The 17,692-nt window shown below is 36.8% G+C and overlaps 1 protein-coding gene across 2 annotated transcripts in view; it reads left to right on the forward strand.

The window, feature by feature from the left end:
* The window catches only part of CBFB (core-binding factor subunit beta), a 50,417-nt gene that overhangs the window by 19,264 nt on the left and 13,461 nt on the right, over positions 1-17,692 (forward strand). The window contains exons 4-5 of one of the 2 annotated variants that reach the window (XM_046682689.1): positions 5,927-6,043; positions 15,860-15,986. In XM_046682689.1, coding sequence (XP_046538645.1) covers positions 5,927-6,043; positions 15,860-15,986 — 244 coding nt within the window. The remainder of the gene's footprint in view (positions 1-5,926; positions 6,044-15,859; positions 15,987-17,692) is intronic. The other variant, XM_046682688.1, reaches the window with a different exon arrangement.

The following is a 17,692-nucleotide window of genomic DNA, read 5'->3' on the forward strand; positions in this document are numbered from 1 at the left end:
TGCTATTTTAAAATAGAGACTTATTTTATTTTCCAAATAGTTAGTATTGTAATATAGGAAAGTTCTTGGTTTTTATGTATTGGTTCTTTCTTTTGAAGGATTGGCACCTGAGCTTAACAACTGTTGCCAATCTTTTTTTTCCCTTCCTTCTTCTCTCCAAAGCCCCCCCAGGACGTAGTCGTATATTCTAGTTGTGAGTGCCTCTGGTTGTGCTCTGTGGGCCTCAGCATGGCCTGATGAGTGGTGCCATGTCTGCACCCAGGATCTGAACCAGCAAAACCCTGGGCCACTGAAGCAGAATGCACAAACTTAATAACTTGGCCACGGGACCGGCCCCGTTATTGTTTTTATAACCAGCCATTTTATTGAACTCATTAAGTCACTTGGTTTTTCAGTTGAATATTTTGGATTTTACAGGTAGATAATCTTCAGATAATATATCCTAGTCATATCTATATGCAACTTTTTTAGAACTGTGGTCCTTAAAAGAAGGTTGCAAAGCTGCTGGATCCAGCTTCTTAAAATTTTACTGTCAATGGTACATTACATTAACCTTGCATGTTAAGTGAGTCCTGCTTAAATGTAATGGATGATTCTGTTTTAACTCATACGGGTCTTGTTTTATGTATTCACTTCTTCCTCATTAAAGACTTTAAGTTAACTGGTGTTGTAAACTTTTTTGGCTAGTCAGACATAACTCTTTTTTTAATTCGTCATATATTCCCACTGTCCTTATGATAATACCCTGCACAAAATGACAGGCAATAAACATTTGTTGAATAGGTAGATCTTTTCAAATTGAAATTATAGGGAAGTACCAGAAAGACATTTTAAAATTCCAATTGAATTTCTGCTTTTCTGTTAATCATTATTCAAAAATTTACTGAGGGCCTAAGGGGTACTGATCATTCTCCCTTACTGTTTTACCTCATACCTCAGTTTATAGAATTGCGTCCCAAGTTGTTTAAGTTCTAACAGTTTACTATAGAGAAGGGAAATATTCTTTCCAATTGAAATGGGTTCTTTGAAGGCGAAGTATCTGCTTCTTGCTTTTGTCAATAGCTTTGACACTTGATGTCTGTGTGTTTTGATTTTATGGCTCAGTACTGGTGTGTACATGGGAGTTTTGTTTGAAAATCTACAGTTATTGTGTTTTAATTATCTTGAAGTTATCTTCTTTAGAACCACTCAAAGAAGGGGAACTCTTTCTGCTATCCCTTTGTACCCTCAGTTTCTGTTCTCAGCCCAGCTACCAAGGAGCTGGAAACACTGAACTTCTATAAATATATAATATTGTAGACGAAAGGGCAATTGAGGATGCCACTGCTTATTCCAAATTTAGATACTCAGAATAAGTAGAGTCCAGACTCTCAGAGGTAGAACTATTTTGTACAGGTTGATAAATGAGAAGTTGACTAGGTTCTCTCATACCCTTCCTCTTACACTTACATTTCAAAACATGGGGTAGCTAATATTTAGCTACTTAAGAAGTTTGGTTCTTTTACTAAATGAAAGTATTCGTCGTCTCTCAAGGTCTCTGCTACAAAGACCTTGGTGTTTATGAGGGAAGGGGAAGAATGAAGTTTTTACTATCATAATTGAATCCTTTCTGCCTTGCACATGCCTTAGAGAATGTGATGAAAGCAGTGGAGTTCCTTAGAAAATGGGCAGAAACATAATTTTTACACTGAATTTCAGGAGGTTTCTGTTCTTTAAACTTATCCATAAACTCAAACTTTTGTAGGTTTTCTGAACTCCAGACTAAGAACTACTACCTTAAATAAAAACATTGCTAAAAGTTATGAGTGATCTAAGGTCTCATAATATAGTACTTACGTATCTAATGTGTCTAACAAAGGGGAAATTTGTACTTGAGGGCCTGTAACTTAACCTTTAGCCACTGGGTGCCTTACGTGTTTCCTCTTTCCTCCCTGGCTGTTCACAGCCTACTCTGCTGGCGTTTTTTCTTCTACCCAGCATCTAAGTGTTAGATTTCCTCCTGGTTCTTCCTGAGCCCCCATCTTTTCTCCTTCTGCTTATTGCTTGAGGAATCTCTTCCTTCCCCTTGATTTAAATACCACTGTTTTGTTGATGGCTGCCAGATTCATATCATCAGCCCATATCTCTTCTCAGAGTGCTAGAATCCCATATGCAACTGCTGACTCAAAAATCTCCATTTGCATATAGATGTTACCTACGCAACCGATAAAAATTACTGCAAATGTTTTTTGTAATAGATTTATTGAGATAAAATTCACATACCATAAAATTCACCCTTTTAGGCTGTGCAATTCAGGAATTTTTAGTGTATTCACAGAGTTGTGCAACCATCACCACTCTAATTCCAAAAAATTTTCATCACCCCAAAAAGAAATCCTGTATCTATTAGCAGTCACTCCTCATTGTCCCCTCCCCTCAGCTCCTGGCAACCACTCATCTTCTTTCTGTCTCTCTCTTTGTCTATTCTGGACATTTCATGTAAATGGAATCATAATATGTGGCCTTTTTCTGGCTTCTTCCACTTAGCATAATGTTTTCAAGGTTCATCCATGTTGTAACAAGTATCAATACTTTATTCTTGTTATGACCAAATATTATTCCATTATATGAATATGCCACAGTTGATGGTACATATCTATTTTTGCTGAAGCTCTACTGCCATAGTGATATGGAATTCAAAGCTACAGAATGTTAAAGTGATAGCATGTGTAATTTGGATTGAATGTAACATCACAAATACTGGTATTTGTATCTGGAGTTGATTAAAAATTGTTCTTTATTTCCAAAAGAACACAAAATATGAGGCTGTAGTCACTTTTCACTTTCTGTGAAGTCTCATTCTCTTGATATTTTATTTTAGGAAAGATAAGCAGACTGTTTTGTTGTTGGTGGTGTAATTAGCTGAATCTATTTACCCATTTTAAAGGCTTTATAGAATCCATTTTGTATAAAACATTTAGTTGTTCTAAGACAATGGGTTTAATCTCTAAACCATATTCTAATACATTTCTTATCACAATTTAAAATAAGACATTATTTTCAGTGAAAAATATCTTAGTGTTTAAATGATGTTATTAAATTACATTACAAAATGGCAAACTGTTAAGAGAATTTTATTTTCTTCGTACTTTGAGGTTCAGTACTCATGAATATATGAAAACTCATTACATTTACTTTGAAGATCTGCACATAAAATTGTATTTATTTGAATGTGAATATCTAAATAAATCATCAGGAGCATCTAAATGTTCTTTTAAGTTTTGACTGCAGGCACTAGCCTTTATTAAGAACTATAGCCATTTTGTGAACCCATTTAGGAATTTCCCAAAACAAATCAGTGGTTTTCTTTTTCTTTTTCTTATTTTTTTGAAGATTTTATTTTTTCCTTTTTCTCCCGAAAGTCCCCCTGGTAGATTGTCATATATTCTTCGTTGTGGGTCCTTCTAGTTGTGGCATGTGGGACGCTGCCTCAGCGTGGTTTGTTGAGCAGTGCCATGTCTGCGCCTAGGATTCGAACCAACGAAACACTGGGCCGCCTACAGCGGAGCGCGCGAACTTAACCACTCGGCCACGGGGCCAGCCCCTGGTTTTCTTTTACAAAGAAATAATAAATGGGCTTTTAAAAAAGTTAGTAATTTTGTAAGGAAAATGTTTTTTGACTATGGAAGTTAATATGAATAAGCTAGATTATGGAATCTTTGATTCTAAAAGATATGTCATTGATGAAGAATATAGAATCTGATCATGAAGTTGACCTTTCTCTGCTATTAGATGAGAAGAATTCTCTTGATGATTAGTATGAGAATTTAAAATAGTGAGGTATATTGATAGGTGAAATGTTATACTCACTGTGTGGCATCCTCCTACCTCTGTTAGAGAGAGTAGATGAAAATCTTGATTAGAAGACCTGGTAAGTCGAGTTAGACAGGCAGTATAGAAGGGTATTGGTTTTAGGTTTTGTGAGGTGTCAAATATGAGGTCATCAGAGTCAGTTGTTTGACTAGGTGCACATCAGTGGAGTTTTAAATTCACAATGTGGAAGGGAATGAGCACTTATCAGAACAGAAGGAAATGTGTGGTTAAACGGTTTCAGCTATAACTGTAGACTATTTCCCTTGGTCCAAATAGGAGGAGAAATGGAACTTTATGTTTTTGGCTTTTTCCCCCAAATATAGGTAGAAATTGATTCAGCGTGGTTTGTTGGAGCCCATAACAGGAAAAATGGTTGTGTTAGTAATGGAGGGGAATGACATAAATATGTACCAAGAAGGCATAAATCCTATAAGGTTTATTTTACAGGTGTCTCAGTAGTAATTTTTCTAGCATATTTGTAATTATTGACATTCAGTTGTTCTTATTACGTCTCTCTAAAAACAAGAGTGCCCAGGATTCTTTGTTGAAGAAATTACTGAATTGAGTAAAGCAAAAGATGATGCTTCCAGCCTTTTCCTCAAAATGAGAAACTATCTTACCGAGTTTATGTAATTATAGGTAATCAGTAATGCTGATTTTGGCTCATAAAAGCACTAGGATTATCCAAAGGAAATATATTTGGTATAGGCAAATGAAGAACCTTATTTATAAAGATATATTTGATAACCTGGAATTTTGAAAACTAATTGAAATCCTACTTCCTCTGCATTTTGAAAATCTTAAGGTAGTAAATGATAAAAATCTATGCTGATTTTTATTCAGAAGACCATGTTAAATGAGGTAGAGAAGACCTAAAATAACAGTCTTTTTAAAAAGTAACTTAGAATGGCGTTAGGGTGGGGGAGATTGTAGGAACTGTAGTAAGTTTCTCTTATATTTCTTATTGTATCACAATAAAATATTCACTTCAAGATAACAACATTAGCATCTTCTGTCTCTTGGTGAATCCTGAATTGCTCTTGAGCGATTATATTTTTAGGCAATAGGAGAATTAGTTTGGTCATCAAAAATGAAAACAATCTGAATTTAGAAATCATACCTAATGGCTTTTGCTCTAGGGTTATTTATTTACTTGAAAAAGAATGATGAGGAGCCAGCCCTGTCGTGCAGCAGTTAAGTGCACACGTTCCACTTTGGCGGCCTGTGGTTCACCGGTTCGGATCCTGGGTGCGGACATGGCACTGCTTGTGAAGCCATGATGCGAAGGCATCCCACATATAAAGTAGAGGAAGATGGGCATGGATGTTAGCTCAGGGCCAGTCTTCCTCAGCAAAAAGAGGAGGATTGGCAGCAGATGTTACCTCAGGACTAATCTGCCTTAAAAAAAACAAAAAAGAATGATGAATAAATAAACATTAATAAATCATTCAAGGTTCTTTAGCTAAAAGCAGTAAAAATCAACTCCAGGTAACATAAGTAAAAAAGAAAAAGAAAAAGCAGCAGAAAGCTGTGACTGAAGGGAAGTGTGAAGAGCCTGACTGGGTGGCTCCAGTATCCAAGTAGAGGGGAGCAGTGTATGCTGTCTTCAGGGGCTAGTGAATTCCAGTTGTTTCACATCTTTATATCTTTCTACCCAACATTCAAACATCATACAATCAAAATCATAATTATCAAAAATCATGTATATGGGGCTGGCCGCGTGGCTGAGTGGTTAAGTTCGCATGCTCTGCTGCGGGCGGCCCAGTGTTTCGTTGGTTCGAATCCTGGGCGCAGACATGGCACTGCTCATTAAAACCATGCTGAGGCAGCATTCCCACATGCCACAACTAGAAGGACCCATAATGAAGAATATACAACTATGTACTGGGGGGTTTTGGGGAGAAAAAGGAAAAAAATAAAATCTTTAAAAAAAAAATCATGTGTAATTCTTAGTTTTACAATTGTATTCATCTTTTTTCCTCTAAGAAAACCACAGTTTTCATAAGTTTGTGTTTTGTTTTTCGTGCGTCTGATGGCTTATCATTGGTTTTCATCCTTCTTTTCTGTGTCTCAGGTGTATTTGAAGGCTCCCATGATTCTGAATGGAGTCTGTGTAATCTGGAAAGGCTGGATTGATCTCCAGAGACTCGACGGTATGGGCTGCCTGGAGTTTGATGAGGAACGAGCCCAGGTAGGGCGACCTCAGGCTTTACTGACCCTGGTCCCTTTATTTACCCCTAATCTTGCCTTTGTCTAGGGACCTATTTACCCAGTCTTTAAGAGTAAGTATAGAAAAGTTCTTATTCAAGTGATATTGAGGAGTCCTGAAGATGTTGAGAACCAAATTCTGGTCTTGGTTTTGGGAAAGTTCTTCCTTCAGTGGTTTTCAATTTCATTGGATATACCCCTATTGAATTTCAGTAAGAACAGTGATTGTCTGTGGGCATATTAGTCCTGAGCTCTGGGGGCCTTCAAAGTCCAGTAAATGGTTCTGTTTAATATTTGTTCCTGATATTTAGAACATTATATCTAATGTTCTAAGGGGAAAAAAAACAGTTCAAAATAAAATCTAAGCGCAGCACTTCTCGAATGGGTATGTGAGGAGATTGGCAAATCCTCTCTCCAAAAAGCTGTGATTAAATTGGACAAAACTATAAAAATAAATACCCATTGAAGGTCTCTGAAAATTTACCAAGGGACATAAATTGAGAGGCATATATTCAAACAAAGGCTTTGAAGTTCATTAAGAACAGCGATAGTTTGTGGCATTTTAGTGATGAGCTGCTCCCTCAGCTTTCCTCCGCTCTGTGGTCCCTTAAGTTCTACCCTGGGCAGGTGAGGCAAGCCATGAGGACTGGCAGCTCTGCTGTCCTGTCAGAGGGAGCTGCCTTTATTTAGGGCAGCGCTTGGAAAACTGCATGCCCAGGGATGTTATCGAAAGCAATAGAGGTCTGTGTGGCAATCTGGGAAAGCTAATGTTACTGGAAGCCGCAAAATGAGAGACTAGCCATAAATTTATCAAGGAGATCTTGGGAAAGAGATAGCTAAATTGGGTCCTACTAAGATCATACTTAACCTCTGATGATCCAGAAGGCAGTGTGCATATGCAAGGCTACACCTGTTCGAGAGAGAACAAAGAGGACTCTTGCAAGCTCTGCTAGTCCCTGGCTGAACACAGGATAGACTGTTAAACTCCCTGTACTTTGAAAGGATTACCCAAGCTGCACACAGATCCGGTGGCAAAGGACAGAAGCTTACTGGCTTGAGGTGTTTAAGCGAAACCTCTGACCAAACATTGCCTGACTACTAAGTTATACTGCCCCAGGGGCAACCCCCTAGAAAGCAAAGCTGCACAGCACACTGCTGGGGAAACAGACTCTAGAAATAGTCCAGGCAAGTCACTAAATAAACAACAGCAACAGCAAGCTGGAGGCAGGGTTCAGCATTCAGAGTTGCTACAGTATATTATTTAAAATGTCCAGTTTCCAACAAAAAATTATGAGACATGCAAATAAACAGAAAAGTATGACTGATGGTCAGGAAAAAAAGCAGGCAGTAGAAACTATCTTTGAAGGAGCCCAAATGTTAGTTCTTAGTGACAGACGTAAAAGCATATATTTGTCAGTATGTTCAAAGAACTAAAGGAAAATACTTTCCTTTAAAGAATTAAAGGGAAATTATGATGACAACAGCTCAGCAAATAGAAAATATCAGCAAAGAGATCTAAATTATTAAAAAGAATCAAATAGAAATTCTAGAATTGATCAGTACGATAACTGAAATGAAAAATTCACAGACTCAACAGCAGATTTGAGCTGGCAGAAGAAAGAGTTAGTGAACTTGAACATAGATTAATAAAGATCACCCAGTCTGAAAAACAGAAGGGAAAAAAAAAAAAGAAAAATGAACAGAGACTGGGGCACCAGCATGCATGCCAACACATATGTAATGAAAGTCCCAGAAGGAAAGGAGAGAAAGAAAGGGACAGAAAATACATTTTAAGAAATAATGGCTGAAAACGGCCAAATTTGATGAAAAATATTCATCTCCGTATCTAAGAAATTCAGTGAATTCCAAGAGGGTAAACAAATCTACACATAGATAGATCATAGTCAAACTGTTGAAGAGCAAAGAGAATCTTGAAAGAAGGAAGAAAAATCCCTTACAAGGGAACTACAGTAAGATTAGCAACAGCTGACTTATCTTTTGAACTTGTGGAGGCCAGAAAGTAGTGGGACCACTATTCAAAATGCTGAAAGTACGTGTAAAAGTATCTGATTATTAGCAGGTGTTAATTTCTTTCAACTGTTTGGTATTCTCTTAAAGTTAGAATAAGCAAAAATAAAAAGGATCTCTCTTTTTCTTGTTTCTTTATGTTGTCTCATCCCATGTTCTCCATATATGAAAATGTGAGAATTTTCTCTATCAAGAGATCCAAAAACTTCTTAGTGAAAAATTAAGATTCAAAGGTAAAATTCTTAAGAAAGAATCCCTGCTACCTTGATTTCATAGGGATAAGGAATCACCAGCTCTTTCAGAAAAAACAGTAAATAATTGACAATTTAGAAGGCTATTTCTGTAAGAAGTGATACAACAGATTGACTTTATATAAGGGAAAATTTCACACTGAGATGACGTCTAAAACTGAAATATTTAATTAAAATAATAGGTAAAAATTTTAAGTTTAACCCACAGCATTTTCCATACTTAGAATTTTCCAAGCTTTGTTGCCCCAGTCTACAAACTGAGCTTTATCACAAAGTAAGTGCCAGCTGTTGTGATAGTAAACTAATGGAATCACAGTGCACTATGTTGTGTAACTTACATAATGTAAAAATTTCAAAGCAGGGGATCCCAGCCGTTCAGTCAGCAGTCAGCACTTCTTTGTAGCTTTCCCCACTCGAAAATCATCTGCAAGATAAGAAAAGTAAAGGGCAATGAAGTGTAAAAGTTAGGAGTGGGGGCTTCAAGGTCGTGTAATTGTGAATCCTGACCCCGCCACTCACTGGCTGTTACGGGAATGTTGTGTTCCCTCAGAATTCGTAGGTTGAAGCTTCAACCCCCAGTGTGACTGTATTTGGAGACAGGACCTTTATGGGGATAATTAAGGTTAAATGAGGTCTTAAGAATGGGGCCCTGATAATGATACGATTAATGTTCTGGTAAGACGAGATACATGCACCAGAGAGCTTCCTCATTCTCTCTCTGCCATGAGAGTACAAAATTCTCTAACAGACGCTGAGGTACCTGGTAAGCTAAGAGCTAAACAAAAGATAGTCACAATTCCATTTTTAAAAATTAAAGCGTGTAAGTATTTGAGCTGAAATATTTTCACAGGTATTGTCTTTTTGCCTTTGTTTAGAGTACCTTTGACAAATGTTGGCAAGGATGTGGAACAATAGTTGGTGTATTGGTTGGTTTGGTAAAATTGACAACATTTGGAAAACTAGGAATAAATACTGAAATTGCACATAGGTGTATCTGTGATCCAGCAGTTCTACTCTAAGGCATGCAATGGGAATGAATACATGTATTCATCAAAAGATATGTCGTAGGACACTTGTGGCAGCATTTTTAGTAATAGCCAGAAACTGCAAACTACAGAAATGCCCGTTAATAGTAGAATGGATAAATTACATGTGCACACAAAGAAATACAGTGAGAATGAAAAACTGTAGCTAGCATACCAATATGGATGAATTTCACAAATATATTGAGTATACAAAAAGCACATGCTGTATGAATCCATTTATATAAAAGTATAAAAATGGGCAAAACTAATATTTGCTGTTAGAAGTGTTGACGAAAATAATCCATATCCAATCTATAAATGAAAATTTGGGTGAGTTTATTCTGAGCTTAAATCTGAGGATTATAGCCCGGGAGAGTCTTTCCACAAAGGAAAAGAGCACTCCAAAGAGGTGGGGGGGTATACGGGGTCGTTATATACCCTCAAAGAGGATGTTTCACATATGATTGGAATGTCCCTTTTACAATAGTCGCGAGACTACTCTGTCGGCACAGCGATTGATGGAAATAGCAGGTAGGTCTTCTGTCTAGGTGAACACAGCAGGGTGGCAGTCTGTTGTCTCCAGCTGGGTGGTCACAGGTGAGCTGGGAGGTGAGTGCAGCAATCAGTTCCTAGCCTAAGGAAAAATGCTTATCCCTAAGGAAATGCTAATGAGGGGGGAAGTTGCACCTTTATCTCAAGGGCCTTTGTTCTGGCCATAGGAAATGTCTAAGCAGATATGCAATGCGTGCTCAATAGCCACAGTCAGGCCCTTTTAAAAAAAAAAAAGTCAGGCCAAATTAGGTTTATACCAAATGGCTTCCTCATATACTCCAATATATCCTATTGCTTGCCATTTTTATTTGTCAGAAGTAAAGGTAGTGGTTTATCCTTAGGAGAAGAGATTAGTTACTGAAATGGAGCAGAAGGAGACTTCTGAGATTGTTCTACTTCCAGTATTGTTCTGTTTCTTCTTATGGATTCTTAGCTACGTAGCAAACTCAGTTTGTGGACATTTATCAGCTGTATTTTCGGCCAGTACTGTCCAGTAGACTTCAATGCAAGCCATATAATGTAATGTAAAGCTTTCTAGGAGCCACATTAAAATTTTTTTAATTGTAATTAATTTTTATATATTTTATTTAACCCAATATATTCAAAATATTATCATTTCAATATAAAATCAATGTAGAAATTTATTGAGATATTTTACCCTTTTCTTGGTAATAGGTGTTTGAAATCCAGAGTGTGTTTTCTACTTACAGACTCACACTAGCCTCATACGAGTGTGCAGTGGTCGCATGTGGCTAGTGACTACCATACTGGATGGCACAGCCTTATGATATGTGTACTTTTTCATATGTATAATACACTTCAATAAAATGTTTTAAAAATTTCCCACAAATGCAGATATTTCTAAGTACAGTTATAGAAACTGAAAATTAAATTGTTTATTGATTGTATTTTCATCTTTTGTTTTCTGTAATTTGTAGGGATAAATTTCAAGGTCTTTATACATTTGGGTTTCAAGAATTACAATTCTCTAAAAGCTTGAAACACTGAAGACTTTGGCAGTTCACCATTGAATAATCAGGGATTTCCAGCTAATTTTGAAGAAAATGTAACTATGAGGACTCATTTACCAAAAAATGGACAGTGACATTATAGGAACTAGGTTGATTTCAGAATAGTTCTTCAAAGGCTCAAATTTTCTAGAATCCAAAGCATATGAGAAATTGTGTGATGAAATTTTTGTATTCAGCATCAGCTCTGTTTCAGTAGTTTTATAGTTCAGTTCCTTTAACTGTGGATACATAAGTATATTTGTAATTTATACAACTATAACTTCTACATGATTGGCAGAATATTTCACTTCTTTGGATATAATCATGGATTATGTGCATACCACAATTCCTAGTAAATTTCTATTTTTATAGTTTTTTTTGTTTGTTTTTTTGAGGAAGATTAGCCTTGAGCTAACATCTGCTGCCAATCCTCTTTTTGCTGAGGAAGGCTGGCCCTGAGCTAACATCCATGCCCATCTTCCTCTGCTTTATATGTGGGGTGCCTGCCACAGTGTCACTTAACAAGCAGTACGTAGGTCTGTACCCGGCATCCAAACCGGCGAACCCCAGGCCGCTGAAGCAGAACGTGCGAACTTAACCACTGCGCCAGCAGGCCAGCCCCTGTATTTTATAGTTTTTAAAAATTCAATGAGAACGTTATTTTTTATATAGTGTGCGCTCCACCATTTGTATTTGTGTTTTAACATAACAGCCAGTGATTTTATTTTCATTGTACTTTTTAAATTTACGTTGACAGTCACAAAAAAATATTAAGATGTTTCACTTTCAATGTAATGACCTTTCAAAAGTTTTGTTTTCATTCTATGATCAGATTAGAAAAATGGAACTGACTTTGGAATTAACAGATTTCCTATTTGAAGTTTTTGATGGCACTGATGTAAAACTGGCATCCTTTAGCTGTGTGCAAGGTTTTTCTGTTAGTGATGCCAACATATTAACAGCTTTGCTTTTTGTATGTGCACAAGAATGTGAGTGAAATTAATTTAGAAGAGATATTTGATTTAAATGAAAAGTTCTACAGAGTGATATTAAATGTACCGTTTGCAGCTGCGCATGTTAAATTGTCACCTTTGAAGTGTATGTTGATGCTTCTTCAGCAGTTTTATTTCTTTTGGTTTTCATGTGACCAGTGATACCATTCTGGTCCCCACAGAGAATAGTGAATGTCATTATTTTGTGCTAGTTACACGTTCATCATCAACTTTCCTGGAAACAAATTTGATTCTTTTTTGTTAAACATGCACTTCCATTTTTTAATAAATTCATTGCCTCAGAAAGGTAAGTATTTCCAAACTGTAAAATAAATATAGTCGTAGATTTAGGCAATACAATAAAGACAAAATCACTGCAGCAAGAGTGGTCAGAATATTCTCTATATGCTCTATTTGAGGACTGCTAGGTCTTTGTTTCTCACATGGGTTTCACATACACCCAATAACCTTTTGTGATTATCCCACCTGACTCCTTTGTGCAGATTGTGGTAATGACTGCAGATTGTGACAGACCAATATGACAAGTAGCTGGCAGGAACCAGAGTGTTGAAAACCTCTCCCACTACCACCTGAGACTGGATGGAGTTGGTTGTCCCAAGCCATTTGAGCATCCTTTAAGGGTGAACGTGTAGTTTTATCAGCAGGTGCCTTTTATGCTGTCCTTGAGATGGATATGTCATTTAAGGTTGCAGCAGGAAAGGATCAGGATAACACTAGTAATCTCTGATCATCTTTCAGATTTAACCATTTATTAAAGTGCATACTCTGTTCATTGCATATACATTTCACATCTCACTGGAAAAGACCAAGACAGAAGCTGGAATTAGAACATAAGGGGCTACCAGATCTCTTCTTGGCTTATTTTACTACAACTATTAGTAGTAGTACTTTTTTTCTTTTAATGAAATAAAAATCTATGACCTTTGCCAGAATACACATTAGTGGCTAATAACTTCCTTAGGGAATTAGATCACATCTTGTGTTACATGCTCTTATTTCATCGCATAATTTTCCTCTACTGTACTTAATCACAGTTGATAATTATATGTTGATTTTTGTAATTTGTTCATTGTCCACCTGCCCCACTAGACCAGAAACTGTGAGGAAAAGTACCGTTTGCTTCCTCACTGTCCATGGCACCTAGCACAGTGACTCGGACATGATAAAGACTCACTAAATATTTGTGGAATAAGTGAAAAGGTGAATGAATGAATGAATGCAGAGGACAGAAGGGGTATCTTGTTATCAGTAGAGGTGTCCCAGTTGATAACCTAACTAAATAATAGAAGTCCCTCAGGAGTTGGGAACAGTATTCTTTTGCAGATACTTCTGGCTTATGTAGTACATTCTGAGAATACAGTAGGTATATATAATGATGTTTAGTCCAATGTGTAAGTTTTATATATCCACGATGCTTGTAGAATAATAGCTAGCATTTATTGAAAGCTGTCAGGTAGTGTGCTTAAGCACTTTTTATATGTTATCTCATTTAATCTTTACAACAATCTTTTACTTAGATATATATAGTATATCTATTACTTAGTAATATATAGTATTATTACTATGCACATTTTATGTGTGAGTTTACTGAGGCTTAGAAAAATGAAATACCTTGCCCTGGGTCATAAAGCTAGTAAATGCATCATAAGAGTGGAAATTTGATCACACCTTTCAATTTTGTTTAACTTATAGACATTGTTGGTGAAAATTGTAAGTATTAAACAACCCTACTAACAGTGACAAATAAAGGATTTATCACACAGGGCAAGATACTCAGCAGCACACAGTCCAGGCATGGTATAGCACTTAATTATATTATCAGGGGCCCTGGGTCTTTTCGTCTTCCTGTTGTTCGATGCTCAGTGTGACTACATCCTCATTATTATGTTTGCAAGATGGCTGCTGTATCTCTGGGCATTCCATCAATTCCCAGTTAGGAGGAAAGGTAAAATGTCTCAAATGATGTTCTTAGAAGCCTGATTAAGTGACTTATGCTTCTATCTCATTGGCTAGAACTGACTACCTGGCTACCCCTTGCTGCAATGAATCTAGGAAGGTGAATCTTGATGACTTTTTTGGTTTTTTTTTTTTTTTAAAGATTTTATTTTTCCTTCTTCTCCCCAGGGTCCCCCAGTACATAGTTGTATATTTTTAGTTGTGGGTCCTTCTAGTTGTGGCATGTGGGATGCTGCCTTAGCAGGCTTGACGAGTGGTGCCGTGTCCGCGCCCAGGATCTGAACCGGCGAAACCCTGGGCCGCTGAAGCAGGGCATGCAAACTTAACCACTCAGCCACGGGCTGGCCCCCTTTGGTATTGTTTTTGATCTTGTAGTTTCTTTAAGTGTAGCATTGAAATCCTAGTATTGAGAATGTGACTACAAAGATTGAGCATCTTGTGCTGTAGACAGTGAGGGAAATTTTTTAAGTTGGGAGCTTTTGTGGTCAGATTGTGCTTGAGAAGGCATGCTCTGATGGCTGTGTGGTGGATTGGGGATGACAGAATGGAAAGAGGAAGAGACTGTTTGGGAGACCTTTGCAGTAATATAGGGAAAAGATCTTAGGAGCCTGAACTAGGAAAATATTTAAAGGAATGAAAAGGAGACTAAAGTTTCCAAAAATATTTAGGAGGTCAAATGGATAGGACTTGGTGATTGATTGGCTCTGTGGAGGTGGAGCCACACCTCCACACCTAGGTGTAGGGAGAATGAAGAGCCAAAGGTGGCTCAGGTTTCTGGCAGAAATGAGTGGTGCCCCCAACCAAGACTAAAAGAGTAAAGAAGAAAGTTTAAACTGGTTGCCTTTATATCCACAATTAGTTTGAAGTATTTGGGTTCCCTTCACATTCAGACCTTTAGCCATTAATTGGGAAAGGATAGGGTAGATTTGTTATATGTTACAAATATTTTTTCTTAATAATATCTCTTGGGTGTCAGCCCCATGGCCTAGTGGTTAAGTTTGCATGCTTAACCCCTTCAGCAGCCCAGGGTTTCAGTGGTTTGGATCCTGGGCATGGACCTAGCATCGCTCACCAGGCCATGCTCAGGCAGCGTTCCGCATGCCACAACTAGAAGGACCTACAACTAAAATATACAGCTATATACAGCAGGGTATTGGGGAGAAGAAGAAAAAAAAAGATTGGCAATAGATGTTAGCTCAGGTGTCAATCTTAAAAAATAATATTTTTTGGAATTTTATGTACTTTTTGTTATCTGGAAGTTTCTAACATATAATCAATTCTGTTAATATTCTCTTAATGTCTACTTAATAGTCTCTTTTATATTTCTGACTTTAGTGTCATAATTAGAGGGCCTGGTCTGTCTTATCCCTTAATTATACAAGTATATACCAGTTTTTTTCGTGTACTTCTATGGTTTAAATATTGACTTCATCAAGCCGTTTTTTTTCCTTGGTGAATAGGATGAGGTAAAGAAAGAAAATGAAAGAGCATTTTCAGTTGTTAGAATATGATTGAACACAATAACTGTTTCCAAGGTGTGATATAAAGTATGAAAATACTGAAGTTTTCTTTTAAAAGTAGCTCTGGGGGTCTGGCCCGGTGGCACAGCGGTTAAGTTCGCATGTTCTGCTTCAGTGGCGCAGGGTTCGCTGATTTGGATCCCGGGTGCAGACATGATACCACTTGGCAAGCCATGCTGTGGCAGGTGTCCCACGTATAAAGTAGAGGAAGATGGGCACAGATGTTAGCTCAGGGCTGGTCTTCCTCGGTAAAAAGAGGAGGATTAGAGGCAGCAGTTAGCTCAGGGTTAATCTTCCTCAAAAAAAAAAAGTAGCTCTGATAATTTTTTTTATGTTTTGAGATATACTCTGCTGTTCATTTCCTTCAAAAAATAAAACACCCCTAAATTTTAAATTTGCCTTGTAAATAAAAGTTAAATATCTTTTTTATGTCTGCTCTGACAGCAGGAGGATGCATTAGCACAACAGGCCTTTGAAGAGGCTCGGAGAAGGACACGTGAATTTGAAGATAGAGACAGGTCTCATCGGGAGGAAATGGAGGTGAGAGTTTCACAGCTGCTGGCAGTAACTGGTTAGTACTTTCCCCCAAACTCTGAGGCTCTATTTGTGATGTTTGTGTATAATGTTTTTAAATAATTTAAATAATAAATGTTTTAATTTTGTCTTTCATTTTTAAAAAGTTGTTCTCTGTGACTTTGTGTTTATTAAATGCAATTAATTGCTATAAAGAAATTTAGTCTTAATTTTAAGGTTGTATATGAATTCCTCATTTATTGGTCCTCATAAATTCATTTACTGTAACAAGGTATATTTTCTCTTAATTCATTGATCCAAATATCTTACCTCTTTTTTTATAATTATTTTTCAAATTATTTGTAAAAATTACCTTATGTTAACATAGAATACCTATTTTTAGAATATTATTAAAACCTTTCAGGAGTAATACTACTTTCCATTTTTCTGTGAATATTTGTCTTGATTTTGTAATAGTATAAGTTTCAGTCATTTGTATATGCTTTTTACTAGAGGAAAATTTAATATTTTCAAACTACTCAAAGAGTGGAATTAACCTACATTATTTTTCTTTTTCTTTTAACCCTTTTAATGTAAAGTAAAATACAGCTGGAGAAGCCTGCACAGAAGAAATACATAGCTTAATTATTCTAAGGCTCACACCCTTAAAACTACCATCCAGGTCAAAAAATAAAACTTTGACAGCTACCCCAGCAGCCCCATCCACATGTACATCTTATGAACTCCCTCCCCTCAAAAGTAATTATCTCAATTTTTATAGTACTCACTTCCTCCTATCTTTTTATAGTTTTATTATCCATGACTACTTCAGCCTTAGTGAAATTTAGTCTTACCCAATTTGTCTTCTTTAAGTTTGATATGACTTTTAATTGACATGGATGTTTAATTTTGTTTTACATAAAATTGTACCTGCTCTAAGCAGACTTAATTATAAAAATTAATATTTAGAGTATATACAAACTGTTCAGAAATCTAAATTCTATAAAAAATATACTCTAACAAAACAAAAATAAAGATAAGGACTAATGTGTTTTAGAAAGAATAATGTCAAATATTGCTATCTATCATGTGCATCAAGTTTATAAACTTACCAACATTTCACACAAGAAGAGGTAGGAAAAGTTAGCACACATTCATCTTTGATAATCAAAAGAAATGCAATTAAGATAGAATTATATCAGCCAAGTAGAATAATTTCCAGGCATTAAAAAGAGTTGCAGAGATTGGTAGTACAACAGTGTGAATGTACTTAATACTGCTGAACTATGCACCTAAAAATGATTAAGGGGCCGGCCCGGTGGCGCAGCGGTTAAGTGCGCACATTCCACTTCTCGGTGGCCGAGGGTTCACCGGTTCGGATCCCGGGTGCGGACATGGCACCGCTTGGCTCACCGTGCTGTGGTAGGTGTCCCACGTATAAAATAGAGGAAAATGATGGGCACGATGTTAGCTCAGGGCCAGCCTTCCTCAGCAAAAAGAGGAGGACTGGCAGTAGTTATCTCAGGGCTAATCTTCCTCAAAAAAAAAAAAAAATGATTAAGATGGTAATTTTATGTTAGGTGTATTTTACCATATTAAAAAAAATCTTTTTAAGTTAATATCATATAATACAGAAAATGTGTGGTTTTGCCATGTACAAAATTGTATGTACACTATTTAAATTAATATGAAAGTGTTTGTGTGTGTACACACAAAGACAGTGGTTAACAGCCCAGACTCTAGGCCAGACTACAGAGTCTGAGT

The sequence above is a fragment of the Equus quagga genome, chromosome 13 (genome assembly GCF_021613505.1).
Source record: "Equus quagga isolate Etosha38 chromosome 13, UCLA_HA_Equagga_1.0, whole genome shotgun sequence".
NCBI classification, from domain to species: Eukaryota; Metazoa; Chordata; class Mammalia; order Perissodactyla; family Equidae; genus Equus; species Equus quagga.